Source organism: Saccoglossus kowalevskii, chromosome 15 (genome assembly GCF_978046115.1).
Source record: "Saccoglossus kowalevskii chromosome 15, keSacKowa6.1, whole genome shotgun sequence".
NCBI classification, from domain to species: domain Eukaryota; kingdom Metazoa; phylum Hemichordata; class Enteropneusta; family Harrimaniidae; genus Saccoglossus; species Saccoglossus kowalevskii.
Window position 1 is genome coordinate 19,716,329 of NC_140655.1, and position 17,395 is coordinate 19,733,723.

General features: G+C 37.2%; 1 protein-coding gene and 1 long non-coding RNA gene across 2 annotated transcripts; one reads left to right on the forward strand and one right to left on the reverse strand.

The window, feature by feature from the left end:
- Positions 1-399: 399 nt before the first annotated feature.
- Positions 400-2,946, forward strand: LOC146734044 (uncharacterized). Its single transcript, XM_085508500.1, has 5 exons — positions 400-628; positions 1,250-1,454; positions 1,665-1,822; positions 2,460-2,567; positions 2,750-2,946. Exons 1-5 carry the CDS (start codon positions 400-402, stop codon positions 2,944-2,946), a joined length of 897 nt encoding a protein of 298 aa, XP_085364626.1.
- An 806-nt stretch (positions 2,947-3,752) lies between these two features.
- On the reverse strand, positions 3,753-4,780 carry LOC144350877 (uncharacterized). Its single transcript, XR_014931705.1, has 3 exons — positions 4,540-4,780; positions 4,231-4,305; positions 3,753-3,926 (listed from the first exon to the last, which is right to left on the reverse strand). It is a non-coding gene; the product is annotated as an uncharacterized LOC144350877 (long non-coding RNA).
- Between the last annotated feature and the right edge of the window lie 12,615 nt (positions 4,781-17,395).

Below are 17,395 nucleotides of genomic sequence, written 5' to 3' on the forward strand. Positions count from 1 at the left end.
TGAATCAGATCGCCAGGTTAGTGAATCGGAAGAGTCAGACTACGACATCTGTGAGAACGCAAGTATCGACGACGTTCACGGCATGTCTGTATCGGCCTCGCGTAGGAAAATAAAATTGTTATCTGGCGAAACAAGTGAAGAAAGAAGTGATTTATTTGAACACGGCGAGTTGCGTTTGATTGATATGTCGATGTTGAACAGTGCTATAAAGAACGAAATTTGCAGTTTCTGCAAAGTTGGCAAAGAGTAGCTGAGCGAAACCGACAGGGACTTTGTAGTTATCTCGATATCCAATGAACAAATAAAGACTGCAGCAGAACAGCAGAAAGTCGGTCCAGCTCTTTTTCATCTAAAAAGATAGGGCCAGGGTTTTACGTCAATAAAAAAGTTGCAGTTGGGATGCGGGCAATCGGAAAAGGACGGAGTGACCTGCATAAGTTGACCAGTTATTTAGGGTTGCCAGCACCAGTAACAGGGCCACCTTTCCGACAATATGTTGAAAGTTCAGCCGAGAAATTATTAGAAGACGAATTTCAGGACGCGGCCCAAGAATTGCGAGGCCTGAAAATTGAAATGGAAGAAATTGAAAATGATGAGGAAACCGCAAACGTCGCAGTAACCGTCGATGGTAGCTGGAGTACCCGAGAAAAATAAAACAAAGAATGTGAAATAAATCAACATGGTTACAAATCCAATGAGATGAATATAAAATACATGTATAGGCGTACGTGTCATTTCCTGTTGTTGCGTCGATATCATTTCCTGTTGTGGCGCCGCCGGTCTCTTGTTTTGCCTGATTTTCGCCTAAGGCTTCGGCCAACTAATTTACTGTGAAATCGTGCAAACACATTATAATACATTGAGAAATAAATATTTAACATTGGTAATCGAAATTATGCCACCGTTTTCAAGACCACGATGTCCGAGTGGTAATTTCGGCAAAGCGAAAGTTTACCTTTGTAACAAATATATTGGTTGGTTTTTATTTGGTCACTTTGCACACGCCAGCCAATCACATGGGCTGAAACGTTTTTACTTGTCGGGCCGTGCTGTTGTGAGTTCGCACTTCAAAATCTAAAATCTTTTCAGAATGATTTCTTTAGCTCAATCTGTTATTCAATCGCCAACATTTACATTTTAAGCAGGCAAAATCAATTAAAATTGGCAAATAATTTACAAGTTGGTAATACGAATCGTCCGTACATTTTATTTATTGTCTGACCTGTTTTTTTGGAATGGTGTATTTTAGGTAAAGTCTTGGACAAACACCATATGTGTGCAACATGTCCACAATGTAGCAAGAAGAATGATAAACCGAAGGACATGGGGTATATGCAGTGGTACTTGGAGCATGAACCAAACTGTAGGATGAACCATGTTGGGTCAGCAAAGCGGATGGAAGAGGATGGGGCCGTTGTTTTATTCGAACGATCTCAGGAAAAACACCACATGAGGTGTGTATGTGAATAAAATGTCATTTTAAAATAGTCAAACATCTTTTTACTCCTGACATTGTTTTGCTGTCCTTTTTGTTTTAAGGATTGTTTGCTGAATTTGTGAATTGCTGTATTTTTTTTCTTTTTCTTTTGTTTGTTTGTAAAATCCTCTAAAATGTCTTGCTTTCTAAAACTACTAACCCATATACACGTGTCTATCAATTGTAGGTATACAACATACATTGGTGAAGGCGATTCATCTGCATTCGGGGCCGTTAGAGACACATATATAGATGAAGGCATTGTAGTAAACAAAGAAGAGTGTGTTGGACACATACAAAAAAGGATGGGCACTTATCTCAACAACTTATGGCAAACAAAGAAAGGTAAACTTAATTCATATCTCTGTCTATCTCACATGTCAAAATGTAATGTTAAAATGTTACTTGTATTTATTTTTTTTATTTATTTTTACCTATATGTACTATTATTTTCATATTTATATTTTTCGTTTCCTTTTCATATTGTCGCAAGTATAATTATTTCTTTAGTCTTATCCCCGAAGCTCATAAATCTGACCAACCTCCATAAGACGAGATATCAAATAACTAGACTAGTCAACCAATCAGACCAGGCCTTGAATGCTGTGGTGAGAACATTTGTGTACATGTCGTATCTAACTACTTTTGTGATTGGTTGTTGTAGTTTGCGTGACGTCTTACAGGGGTTTGCTTTGATGATCAGACTAATAAAATAATTACACTTGCGAAAAGGAATAATAGAAAACATAAATATGAGAATAATACATAAATAAAATGTCTAATAAGATCTTATTTTAATCCGATTGATTGTATTTCAGGTTACATTTTTGTCTGACAGTAATTTCATGCATCTTTTTACTGGGTGTAAAGTATACATCTCCGAGTTGAATAAAAATGCAATCAAATTTACCTACTCAGTGTGTATAACATAGGAGCACCTATTGAAAATATTCATTCGGGCATGTGATTTTTTACCTTCCAGGAACTAAACTTGATGATAGAAAATCATTAACTGGAAGAGGGCTGTTAACAAAGAAACTAATCAACGCATTTCAGGTATTCTATGGTATCGCCATTCGAGGAAACAAAGGTAATTATCACCAGTTCATTGTCAAATCGGCATGTTCCTATTATTGTTATTCTAAAATACAAGTATGTGCCATGTTCGAAAATTTATAATAGAGAATGACCTTGATTACCTTATAGTTGGGAAGTACACATTGGTTATTATATAATCATTGAATAAATTTGACTATTTTTATTTTATTGTAGGCAATGTTCCAGCGATGCAGAGAGCCACCAGGGCAATTCTCAAGCATTACTCTAGTACTTTTGAGAAACCACTACATGACGACTGCCCACCTGGACCCAATAGTTGGTGTAAGTGGAAGAACGACAAGGTTTTGGAAACAGACACATACCGACCTCTAAAGAGACCAATACCTGAGGCAGTGATTAGTGGGCTTTAACTAATCATTGACAAGCTGTCAGATTCTGCGTTATTGGAAGGAGCAGTGAACTGCTACACGCAGAATCAGAATGAATTGCTACATCATGTAATTTGGCGATATTTACCCAAAGGAGCAAAACCACGGCGCAACTAAAATGATACTAGGATTGTGTTTAGCAATAGCACACTTCAACAGTGGGTTGTTGAAATTCAATTCAAAGTTTTACAATGCCATGGAAATTTCGACAACACAACATGCCGTTTTAGCCGGGAGACATATCGACAAATCCATAATTCACAATGCTGACTACAAAGCACAGACAGACAGAAAAAAGAAGACGAAAGTAAACAAAACGAAGAGACTTTCGAAACTAGACCACTTCGAATATGAAGAGGGGCCAAAATATGAGTCAACGAAATTCAGCGGGGACAGTGCAAATAAAAAACGACACTGTCAAACATGTAGTAAGCCTATGAAACGACATAAACGTGGCGACTGTCACACAGAATAAAAGATTTCAAATGTGACTAAGTGATTGAACACAGTTATGTAAATAAATTGTGTATATAGTCCTGAAATTGTTCGTGTGTTGTACTTGGATTCATTACATGTTCAGCTTTCACCCCCTTATCTGCTCCATAAATCTGGTGTATTGATGCTCCTCTCCTTTTTTAGAAATTCACACTGTCATGAAAATGTCCTCTTTTGCTAAACCCAAGAAAATGCAGACTAATTCGGAATTTTTAATTTGTCACTCAAAATATTCTCTGTCTGATGTCTGAAGTCACAGCCACAACTTAAAACAGAGGAGCAAAACAAAAACATCAGAATTATGTTTTATTTCCACAGTAATACAATATAGAAAATTAAAAGAAAATATCAATAACAATTACATGTAAAGTAATGTTATCAATGCTGAATACATAAAAAATGCAGTATATCTTCCATTATCAGATTGGCATTATTGACAATGCAGAACAGAACTCTTTTTATCCACCCTACCAAATAAAAAAGAAATAAGACAATTTATATTTATTTGTCTTCAATGTTCCAGAAGTATTTCAGCTGCCTACAATGTAAATTATTTACAGGTATAACCGTTCTGAATTAAAAAAAATATATGATAAATTTTATATCTAATTTTATGTTGTTTTGGGGGGCGAAGGCTCAATCAGGAATAAACTTGTACTATGAAGAACATAGCTACACGACAAAGGTCAAGTCTGTGAAAATTGGCGAAACGAACAAAAAATTTACAACATTGAAATAAGTTGCCCCTGAAATGACTGTCTAAATATTTACCTCTCGTATTTCTCCACCACATTTCCTGGGAGATAACTACGCATGCAATCTCGGGCAACCGATGGGTAGCTGTCTCTGCGTGAAACAAAAGAAACACACTATTAAAGAACTCACTTACAAGTGTGAATAACACATCCTCACGAATATCAAAAGAAATATTTCACAGCCGTTTCTATTGTAATTGCGAATGTTTTTATTCATATTTATAGAAAATGCCGTTAACGGCGAACATACAGCACCTTTAATTCCTCCGCGAAACATCGGCGAAAATTTCTTCTCAATACACTTGAGCAAAACATGGGGACTTACCCAACAGATGTCATCGCGGTTTCCACAGCATTCTGAGCATAATCACTAGTCGGGGTTATTGAATTTGCCGACGACTCGTAACGTTGTCGCTTTCTTTCGCCGTGAAATATTTTTGAAACTCGCGGCATACTGAAGCCCGAGACTGAAGTAAACTGAGCCTCAAATAAAACAGACGAAAAACAAACACCCCATTATGATAAGGACTGTTTGCGATGTGACAACAACACCGCCCACTTTGCATAATCGCGGGCTATAATTAGTTACGTCACTAAGCGTTATCAAGTAAGCAGTCGAAAAACTTCACATGGTCACGGAAAACCTTCGATAAAACGAGTTATAATAACAATAAAACAGTAACCAATGTCTTGTTTTTATGCCGAGCTTCCAAATAACTGATTTTGAAGTTGTTGGAACAAACAAATGTGCTGAACACGAAATAATCGCCCCTAAAGTGAGAATTCACAATTGTCTCGTTTTCTCAGTGTTTGTTTTCGGAGCACATCCACGTGAACGATCGAAAATGACATCGTTCCGGCCATTGCCACTGAGTTGTGGTTTGGACGCATGGATTCTATAAGTAAGCTTCATTTCCGTATTTTAATTTTGACTGAATTATGAGGCACTTTTTAGTCCCCGTTCGCGGACTTATAATTCGGTCTCCGTCCGTGCGTCCGTGCGTTCGTCCGGAGTCATATCTCAGAATCCCTTGGACCAATTCCGTTCATTCTTTGCATGTGCCTAGTACTTTATGTGAGACATATGCACATGCAGTGGTTTAGCGATTCGATTCAAAATGGCCGACTGGCAGCCATCTTGTTTTTTGAAATTGTTGTATTTTGAACATGCTTTGTCAGTTGTCATTCAAACTTGGTACATAGATTATACATGTTAGGATACATGTCCATGACGATTTATTCTGCAATTGGATCAAAGATGGTCGACTGGCAGGCATTTTGTTTTTTTGTTTTTTTATGCGGTATCTTGGATGTGCTCTGTCAGTTTTCATTTAAATTTGGCACATACATGTACTTTATACATGTTAGGATGCATGTCCATGGCAATTTGTTTCAAAATCTGGTCAAGGATGGCCGATTGACAGCCATCTGACTTTTTGGCCTTACTGTTATATTTCCACAATTTATGTACCATTTTCATTCATATTTGGCACATACATCATACATATCAGTGTGTTTCATAATCAGATCAAAGATGGCCGAATAACGGCTGTTTTTATTTTTGGCCATAATACTACTACAAGGAACACAATCTGTTGTATAAGCCACTTGGAACTCAAATTTCAAGGACAGGATCGCGACAACCCCTCCGCTTTAATATGACGAGCACAAAGAAAACTTTTAAAAATTTAACGGGGACTGTGTCATTTTCAATGACTTGTTCACTGTTGTTGCGCAAAAACGGACTGCATAACTATACAATCGCAAAATGTTGGAGAATAAATCGCTTGCTCAAAAAAATAAATAAAACAAAAGGAAAAAATAGAAATACGGGATAGAATTTCATGGCCTCCTTTCCACAATGACATGACTTTCGGGGTCACTGGCATGGCATCATAGTGGAGCCGCAGTTTTCAATTGTATTCATGTTACAAATTTACCAGTCGTATTAATCTTGGAGGTCATGTGACCATTAAACAATATTGAAAAAAAAATATTAATTAAAACTTTAAACCATGGTCTACCGAAATATATATAGGTTTGGTGGTTTCACGCACGCACTTTTTTCAATTTGTAGGTCGGCATATTTCATGCCAATAAACTATCTCGCTACCTTAATGGACAAATTAATCTGACAGTACTTTTTTATATTAAAGAAATACAGCAACACAGCAATTTATACTTAATTAAGTGATAACATTATGATAACCATAGTTAGACACGAATATTCATTTAGTAACCTGCAGACGAGTCAATGGGTATCACGCCACCATATTTACTGAACGTAAAATACCCCTGTTTTTTCGTGCGAGTGACGGCCATTTGTATTGACTTTCACTTACATGTCAAATGTAATTTAAGACCATTCAATCAAACAATACAATGTCGTATATCCAAAGAAATAATGACACAATGAGATTAGGTCTGGCACCATTCACTGGTTCGTAGAATTCGCTATTGTTATTGTCCAATTTACAATTGTGTCGGGTAATATATTGTTATCACAATGTACTGGGTTTTCCAAATTCGTCAGCAACACACAACACACATATTAAACAGCGGCGATGAACTGATCATTGTTATCCATGTATCAGCATTGGAGCCATCTCTAGTGCGTGACAGCGTAGGAAACTTGTTCTAAAAAAACTACTTCACCTAAAAAGCCTGTCGCCTTTCTTTTGGAATCTAGATACTCGACAAAAACGGTTGGACCGCGTGTGGCAGGCAATTAATGAGTGGATTGAAGACGAACCTAATCTCGCAGTTTTCTATAATTTACGTGGTTTCCTTCTTCAAGTTTCGACGATAAATCAGATTACCCTCTCGCTTGACCACACAGTTGATAATTTCTTTTTAAAATGTACAAGACCAATACAATGTAATGCTTGTAATTAATTGAGCAATATTTGTAAAATAAATGATTGAATGTAATTGTTCGTTTGTTTCTGTATTTCTTTTGAAAAAGCGCACGCTTTAAAGATTGCCATCTTTGAGCACATCTTTATTTCGCAAATTACATTTCGGTTGTCCTATGATAATCACGCATGTAGATTTCTGTACTATATGTTCATCGATACAAATTTCAGTTTTTGTAATCTCCTCATCATCGACGTGGATCGAGGGCTACATCGGTGTATAATATAACTTGTCATATACATCTGCCACCTCAGGCAACCGGTATATATGTAAGACCTAGACGGGGGCATCTTCGTTGGAAACTATTATATGACAACACGTTAGTATTCAGTCATGAAGTTTTAATGTCCTATTGTTATTAGATGACTCTTGCTCGTAAAGTTCATAGTTCATTGGTGTGTATGAGTCAAGTCACCGTTGTTTCAGTTTCCATGCCATGCACACAAATTTTTCTCATAATGCAGTGATATAATTATTGTATTTATTAACATTATTATATTAGGTATTCTAAGTGTGCTCATGAATTTCATTGTTATGAGTCATTACCAGGTATAAATATCAAATCAATCTATTGTTTAATATAGTAGGTTTGATTCAATAACCAATAATAAATCTTATACAAAAGTATGCATTTCCAGCTAACCCGCTATTGTTGCTTGAGGGTAATTATCACAGAGTCATCGTTTCGGTGAAATACCTTTCAGTAAGAATAATTCTCCGAAGCAAACACAGTGTCACTGTTTTGATGTTATCGACGACTCATGGGAATTTCCATGACGTAAACTGTATATAAATATAGAACAGAATAACTGAATTGTTAGCAGTTGTACTCACGGGGCAAACATGGCAAACCACATAACATGCGTTGGAAAAGAGTTTGCACAGAAACTGTTGACTGAAAAAGATTTTTTACCTTTTTGTTGGGATCTGGATACACGAAAAGAAAGACTGGACCGTGTATGGCGAAATGCGAATTCGTGGATCGAAGACGAACCTGATCTCGCAGTACTATATAACTTACGTGGTTTCGTCTCGTACGTTAGAGATAACAACTTAGACAAAGCGAAAGAAGATTTTAACAAGGCTATAACGATCGACTCTAACAATCTAATTTCGCTAGCCAGCTTAATATATATAAATGAACAACCAGAGTGCTAGAAAGCCGATATAGCAGAGCAGCTTGGTAAGCTATCGCATAATGACATCCAACGAGAGAAGAACCACGCCAAATATGAACGAGGCTTCTTTTATGTTCGGTTTGGTGGCAAGCACTACCAAGATGCCGAACGGTTTCTCAAGCAAGCAATACAGTTTGAAAAAAACACTATGTATTTGCGAGAGCTTGTTCTTGTTATGTCTCGGCGGATCAAACGAACTACATTACCAGGTTACTCAATTCCCTATAAAGATGCGCCTGCGTATTTTGACCAACTGTCAGACTACTTGCTGGATTTAATTGCGAACGACGGGAACAATGCATCTCATTACTCGATCCTTGGCGAAGTATTAGACTACTCTCACACATATAGGAATTGTGAAGACTGGAGAAATAAGTTCTACCGCCAACATTCTGACAAAAGTGCAGAAAAGTGTTTTGTCAAGGCAATTGAGTTATCGCCAGGTGACAGATACATCTGTGATAGGTTGGGTCACTACTACCAAAACAACGATAAAAAGGAAGAAGCTATTGCTATATATCGACGTGTTATTGCTGAGTATCCATCGAAAAGCACATTTGCACATGCTCATCTCGGAAAGCTCACCCTATCAATGAAAAATTTCGAAATTGAACCGAACACACAAAGCGTCAACGAAGCAATTCACCATTTTAGGTGTGCGATTGAACTGGAGCAAATGAACAACGGTGCTAGGTTATGGCTTGGCAGGTCTCTTTGCAGTATTAAACAATATGATGAAGGGCTACAACACCTGAAGCGGGCAATAGAGCTTACTACTCATAAAGATGACGACAAAGATGCTGCTATCTACCGATACCACTACTGTATTGCCCTGGTTGATAATGGCGATTTGGAAAAAGGATATCAAGAAATGAAGACGCTTCTATCGCAACGAGACCAACTGAATATTCCCATTGCTAAATGGGCTGATTATCACTTTGATTGGATGATTTCAAAAGACCCAGATGACCCGCAACCCTATCTACACAAGGCCCAGTCACGAATGATAATAAATAACTACGAAGCGGCGGCATCCATATACTCAAAAGCTCTCAAGTTGTTTCCTACTAACGATGCATTGCGTAATGGACTTGAAAGCGCCAAGAGCAATTTGAAAGAGTCATATTAATACTTGGGAGTTGCTTGACATCGAAGCCTGACAATTTAGTATACTGGACGTACCCTTTTTTTTAGTGTATGACAAAGTGTATTGTATATCTTGTATTTGTATCATCAGTACGTAGGACCAGCAACTATAGGAAATTGTAGATTATTCATTTTGTAGAGCCGTGAAATGCATATTTATGTGGTTGGCTCGACCCTTGGCAGAAACGAAACACACTGAGACAAGTAAGGTTTATTTGCAAGAATGATGCAATTTGGAAATCACAGGTTCGCAATTGTTTTTAGAGGGGTCTACCTTACTACCAAATGCTTCAGCGTTGTATTAAGAGTTTGTTTTCATGTGCGGGTGATACCAAGGTGGAAAATGGATGCACATATGGGAGTATGTAACAGGAATAATTGGGAGTAGAATATGTGAGGGATAGTTCCAACAGAGATGTGTATACTGAAAAGTAATATATATCCTTCTTTTGCATCACTGAGCATTTCTATTTTAGTATACTGGTTTGAAAATGTTGAATTTGCCTGATTTGCGATGTTTTTTTTTTACTGAAACTCCCCTATTGATTGAATCCCGGGTTTGAAGGAGAATGGAACAGCACACCACGTGATTCGTTTGAATACAATGGTGACAGGTTTGTACGATAGGGAGCTGTCCGATCTCAACGGAACGTTTCGAATCAGTCATACATAGTTTAAATTTATGTTGAAGTTAAAAGTTCCTCCACAGAATTGTACATTGGCAAACATACCGTGCAACTGCGATACTCCACTGACGGGATGACTTTCGTCGATAGCAGTCGTCGCTGAGCTGCACACTACAACATCACTTGTGATGTTGCTTGCCAGCCGTGGACTGAATGAATCTTGATTACCGGGTAAAATGTCGCTCATTTGGCGTTGGTAATCTTAATTTGGAACTTGGTAATGCTACAACGTCTCCAGCAGAAACCTCCTGGTACTTTGATGTTAATGGTTGCGCCTCCATGGCAATCGATAATTTTACTGCGGGTGGATCTTCCAAGAGCCCTTCAGTCTGAGGGTTTATAAAACTCAGTCAACATACACCAAGTTCTCTCAATCGTAGTATTCCATGTGATGTGATATGCTGACAATGTTGCTGGACGATTTGAACTGGATATAAATAGCAGACGAAAATTTGTTTACAAAATAAAAATAGCTCGGTTGTCAATGAAAACAAGCCGGTAGGTTGGTTGGCGATACGTCCCGCTCAAAAAACAATATGTTTTCGGCTGTTGCCATCCTAGGACATGAACGTGAAGCTAACGTCAGTTATAACTAAAACCGGGCACCGTGTACGGAGTTCGCAAAATAACATTCAGTTTTTAGAAGTCACTTTATTTTATTGCTAGGACATATTCTACCGTTAAATGTATTATTTCCAACCGTTTTGCGATAGTATTTTCTAGATTGAAAGCAGCATTTACAGTTCATTCAAAGTTCAAAGTTGCGTTGGGATTACGTTGATACAATGTAACAATGTCGGCGCCGGTGATCTCTTACCAGTGCGCAACTAGCCAAAATGAAAAGCATGATCATTTGAACACTGCTATTACAAGACTGGTGGGAGGTAATACATTTGGGCGAAAGTATTCAAAAATCTGGGCCAAGTTTTTTTTTCAATCAGTAACATACAATCAGCAAAGCCAACAAAAATCACAGCGTAGTTAAAAGCCGTTGCTGGTGAAAAGTTACCCCAACTTTCAGGTCAATTTTCTGTGTAATGAAAATAGACATAAAAACAGTATATTTATGCCCATACTCAAGCTGAGTAGAATGAGCTATGTCCGTGCTTTTTTCTCATAAAAATGTAGGGTGAGATACATTTAGCGTGAATGTATTAAAAAAAAAACCTCAACCTCTATTGAGACTTGACACAGCACAGTAAAAATTAGATTCACATGTAATGCTTAAAAACGTTTCAGCGAAAATACATTAAGTGAAATTCTATGTGACTTCATAAGAGATGGAAATGAATGAATTGTATGACACCCAATCCTACCACTCAATACACAATGTAAACTACACCTACAAAATATCCTTTCACCAGTGTACTCTATTTGACTTCAGGAGAAATTGAAATAAACAATTTATATGACAACGACCTCAAATATAATTTCAGCCTCTAATTCAGCACTGATTAAAAAAACTACCTTTGTCTTTATGCCAACTTGTTAAGTTATTCATTGTCTACATCAGTGACTTCAAAATATACGTTTCAATCCCAGGAATTTCACTTGCTATTAATTGCATGGGAGTCTTTCATGATTTTCTATTGTAATGTAAATTTTTTGCGATTACTTGGAACATGAAGCTGTAACCACAGACTGTCTGGGTGCTGTAACTAAATCCTAGCCAGGCGATGGACGCGGGTCATTGGTTGGCCACTTAGAGGTCAAAATACGCGTTCTCTTTTTACATGTTAAATGTGGCTCTTCCGTTTCACCCCTCCGGAATGTTCTACTTTCGCAGCCTAATCGTAGGTTTTCCGAAAAACCTCGAAAAAACACAAGAATTAGTATAATCGTTCCTGTTTTTGGCGGATTATTGATAGAGAATAATGTCTTTATTACAAAAATGCAGAAAAACAGTGAGTTTTTGTCTCAGTTATTTTTTTATCGGCGAAAAACTACGAACTTGGCAAATTTGGTTGCACAACTTTCCTCTATCATATACACCTAGCAACACCGATGCCAGCTGACTGTGGATACATCACCGATTGTACAGTACTTGTTGTGTATACATTGTACTACCGTAGTGACATGACATTCAGTTTAGTATCGAGCAGAGGATTGTGTTGCTGTATTTTGACTAGATAGTCAGGGACATATGATGTACTAAGGTTACAGTGACTCTTGTGTAATTATATTGTTGTTGTGTAAAACAGGTGTTTATAGTTAAGACAGATAATTATATGTGTTATAATTATACCTTTGGTTGTTGAGAGACAATATTGTTTAATGTAGACCATACTGTGTGTATAATTGTTATGGTAGTGTATTTGGTATAGTCAGGGACTGACCAAGTTTTAGGGGAGTTTAGGGGTTTCTTAATATTGAAGTTGTGATTTGCCTATGCGTTGTTTGATGTGTTTTCATTTGCTTATGCTGAATATATATTTGAAATTAAACATATTTGATCTGTGTCTTGTCTGGTGTTCAACCGAATGTCGTCACTGTGTGCGCACTCACATGAAATCAGAAGTCAACTGTGTTCCCACGGTACCCACCCTGAGATAAATGTATTTTCAACCGAATCTTGCTTGAAGGTTGGTAACATTGTCATGATCATTGTAACTGTTAAAAAATAAATTCCCTTGAGGGAAAAATATCACATCAGAGTAACCAAAATGTTTGACGATCAGAAAAATGCACAGTTCAAATTGAATACAGACTAATTTTCATTCCGCGTGGAAAAGAAACGTAACCTTATAGAATAGTGCATCGTAAACACAAAAATTGGCATAACAAAAGAAAACCTTTTTGATCTTTTTCTGACTGCGTTAACGCAATTTGTAATACAGGGTCGTGTACAGTTTGGATCATTAAAACAATGAATTTTCCACGTTTTCATTCCGTTGTTTGTACAATTTGGACTGTAATTTGCCCATTGAAAGTACAGTTGTGAAATAATATGACTCATCATTCTACTTGAAACTGTGGATATTTGACGTTCAGCTGTACTTGGTTCGACCGAAGTTAGAGACAAGGCAGGTCGTGGTGGTGTATCATGTACAGTGACCGGCGCGGCGACCTCAGTCCCAACATCTGATCTGGATACATCTTTGGTATAACCAATATTTTGTGACAGTGTGCTTGACAAGTTTTGTCGTTGTTCTGGGGCGAGTTTGAACGTATAAGATCGGATTCTCGCATCGTTTTTGTGACACGTACATGATATGCCTTGTCTCAACGATTGAGACTTTGCACGCCGGCGCTCTGTACAGAAATAGAAGGCAATTATCGGGTACAATTTCACTGCAATTGTTCACAATATAACGGAGGCTGAAAGGGGATTTTGCCTGAAACTCGCTATACCTGGTGACCACGAGCCCATTCACTACGTCTATTTCGGGTGGTAGATTTCTTCAAATGAATTCAAATTTCATCTCCTGATAAAGCACAGATACAAGTGTTTGAAAATTAGTATTTTGCAAGTTATATTTCATTATGCTGTACTATTTCATGAGGTTTAGTTGAAATTTAACAGCTTTTCATATACGAATACCCAGTAAATAATACATTGGTGCAAACATTGAATATTTGAAAACACAACTCAATTCAGTATGAGGGCGCTGTGTAGACTAGGCGAATTGCTTTACCGTTGGTCTCTTGAATGCGAATTTTTGTTTTGAATATATCTATAGACTTGGCGATATTACACCAACAATTAAAAAAGAACGCTTCCCCTAATTGATAAGTTTGAAAAAAAATGTCAAACCCTATTTTCTTTGTGAACTAATAAACAGCCAAACCAAAACCTTGTTTGTGTAAAATAAAACAATACATACATTTGTTTAGCAATATGGACATTATAATACACCTATAATAGAATTAACACATTCTATTCAGTAGTATTAATAATAAAATGCAAATCATCTCTTACAATTTACGGAATACAACTGACTTAAAATAATTTATTTGCTCTGCATACCGATGTAGATATATTTCTGAATTCTGCGAAGTAATGTGATGTGTTGTTCTATCAGATCGTATAGTCATAGTTTGTTTTGTACAAAGTCGGCGGATAGTTACGGCGAAGAGTAAACACATGCTTGCCATACATTCACAGTTCACGAGCACAGAATATAATGTGATAACGTGACATGCAATGCACTAAATCTACGATCCCAATACAGGTACTTAGTGATGGTATAACTAAAAACAGTGAATGCATATCCGTAATGCGTTACCTTTGATGAACGGCGATTAACATCGCTATAGTAGTGAACGCAAAATGTTAAAATATCTTTCATTGGAGTAAGCTTATTTAAGCTTATTTTTAGATATTGATTACATAATTTGAAATATTAATTAAGTTAATGAATTTGAGATTTGCAATATCGCTGATAACGTAGTTGTGGGAGTAATGTATACTTTGGATGTACGCGATTACAACTATATCAACGACTGTCCCGAATTATATATTGCTGACTCAATGAATAAATGAATAAATAAAAAAAAAATCATATAATACATGTATTGTTTACTTATATGTAAGACTAGTGTGTGCTCTGTATAGTCAAAAATGTTCCAATCGATTCAAGTGCCACAGTCAACGCACTACATGATATAAACACCACGTGACATATATCGCGTGTGAAGACTATTGTTTATTTCATGAAATTAGAAAAGGTGCTCAGCAAAGAGCATTTTATGTTCAAGATATATTTTTCTGTGATTGTCTCTGGGATTTGGCATTTTGTGAAGCTTTTTTTGTTCTTTGTTGCAGCTAAGTGTAATACATTCCCAATGATATTTTTGTTGGCAGCAACTTCGTCGCTGTGTTTTTTATCTTCGAAAAGAGTACTTTTATTCCAAAACTGCTGAAGGTTTAATGTAGTATCTTGATCGTATTCAGTGTTTTTTTTATTTTTACAATAGGTCATAGTCAATTTAGTTTTGTGACAGCGCCATAATTCATCAACTCCACTGATGGCAGTTGAAGGGAAATTTCATCCCCTGATGAAGCACAAGTACCAGTGTTCGCAATTTAGTATTTTGCAAGTTCTATTTCATTATGCTGTACTATTTCATGAGGTTTAGTTGAAATTGAACAGCTTTTCATATACGAATACTCTGTAAATAATACATGGGTGCGAACATTGGAATATTTAAGAAACACACAACTCAATTCAGTATGAGGGCGCTGTGTAGACTAGGTGATTTGCTTTAGCGTTGGTCTCTTGAATACGAATTCTAATTTTGAATCTATTTATAAATTTGGCGATCTTACACCAACGAGAGAAATTAAAGAAGGACGCTTCCTCTAATTGATGCGCTTGAAAAAAAATGTCATACCCTATTTTATGTGTGAACTAATAAACAGCCAAACCAAATGGTTGTGTCATTATTATCTTGAATATACGACATTGTATTGTTTGGTTGAATGGTCTGTAAATGACATGTGTGTGACGTTAACAAATGACCGTCACTCGCACGGAAAAAACAGGGTTATTTTCACGTGCAGTAAATATGGTGGCGTGATACACCCAAGTACCTCGTCTGCAGGTTACTACATGTATATTTGTGTCTAACTATGGTTATCATACTATTTAGATTGCTATGTTTTTGTATTTCGTTAATATAAAAAAGTACTGTTAGATTAATTTGTCAATTATAACCCCGAATGTATAATGTACACCGACAGGTGTACTGAGTGTTTTTTTTAATTCACCCCCCCCCCACCGGTGGGGGCACTTGGCTAACAGAGTTAGGACAAATGGGTGTACTGCAAAATAACAAAAACGAAAACATTTTTTTCGATAAATTTCGGACTTTCTGTTTGACCTGTAGCTGTCCGTCTTTTGAAAAGTATGCCTTTTGTTTTTTGCGGACATTAGAAAAATGTATCCCTCCCTCCGCAAAATTAAGAACGCACATGCGTAATACTCGACCAGCCCCAAGTGCTTCCCGGGCTCAAACTGCACCCGCAATGTGCTTACAGCCGATATCACGACTAATATTTACCAAATCAATACTTCTAAACCAATACTTCTAACCCACCAATATTTTAACCATGGCTCAATGACAACCTGTCGTAAAGTTGCAACGCCACACAAACCTAAACTACCGTCCCTTAACACCGTGAGGGGCGGCGCCTAAATGCACGCGAACCTCCAATAAAGAAAACATGATCTTTAAGTTTAACTGGTGACCAACTAGATGAGATTGAGGGATTGAAGGGCGAAAAAAAATGCAAAAAAAAAGTCACAGGCAAAAATGTTTGCCACTAATAACAACCGGTGTCCCGTTGCGGCATCAAATTCTTGCTGACAAAATTGCATTGAAATTGCACCCGGGTAATTGCCATCTGTTTCAAAGAACACGGGACAACGCAGAATTCGACGACGATATATGGTATTGTAATTCTCTTCTATGGATAAATAAATGACAGGAGATGATGAAGGTAATTTCCACTGTACAGAGCGCCGGCATGGAAAGTCCTTCATTCGGCTGGAGTTGAGACAGGGCATATCATGTACGTGTCACAAAAACGATGCGAGAATCCTATCTTACACCAACAAACTTACCTCAGAACAACGACAAAACTTGTCAGGCATACTGTCACAAAATATTGGTTATACTAAAGATGTATCCGCATCAGATATTGGGACTGAGGTTGCAGTGCTGGTCGCCGTGCCTGTCACTGTACATGATACACCACCGGGAGCCAGCTTGTGTCAAACTTTGGTCGAACCAAGTACCGCAGAACGTCAAATATCCACAGTTTCAAGTAGATAATGAGTCACAAAAGCGGTTGATTTCACTACTGTACTTTCAATGGGCAAATTGCAGTCCAAATTGTACAAACTCCGGAATGAAAACGTGGAAAATCCGTTGTATTAATGATTAAAACTGTACAAACTGTACACGACCCTGTATTTCAAATGGCGTTGATACAGTCAGTAAAAGGTCAGAAAAGTTATCTGTTGTTGTGCACATTTTTGTCAATATACTGGTATAATATAATAGCAATAATCCCCCGCCGAAGTTGGGTATACCACTTGATATTGCACAATATGTCGTGAAATGTGCATTTACCCGACTTCGGCGAGTTTATTACTTAAATATATAATATAATAATAGTTCGGAAGTATAACCTAAGAGGTCAGATAAATTTTTCTGATCGTCATAAATTTGCGTTACATCTGAATTATTCTGATGTGATATTTTTCGCTCAAGGGAATTTAGTTTTCAACAGTTACAATGTTCACGACAA

Coding starts and splice junctions, on each gene's coding strand:
- LOC146734044 (XM_085508500.1), top strand. CDS start 400: ATGCGGGCAATCGGAAAAGGACGGAGTGACCTGCATAAGTTGACCAGT. Junction 1,455..1,664: donor CAGGAAAAACACCACATGAG/GTGTGTATGTGA, acceptor TATCAATTGTAG/GTATACAACATACATTGGTG. Junction 2,568..2,749: donor CGCCATTCGAGGAAACAAAG/GTAATTATCACC, acceptor ATTTTATTGTAG/GCAATGTTCCAGCGATGCAG.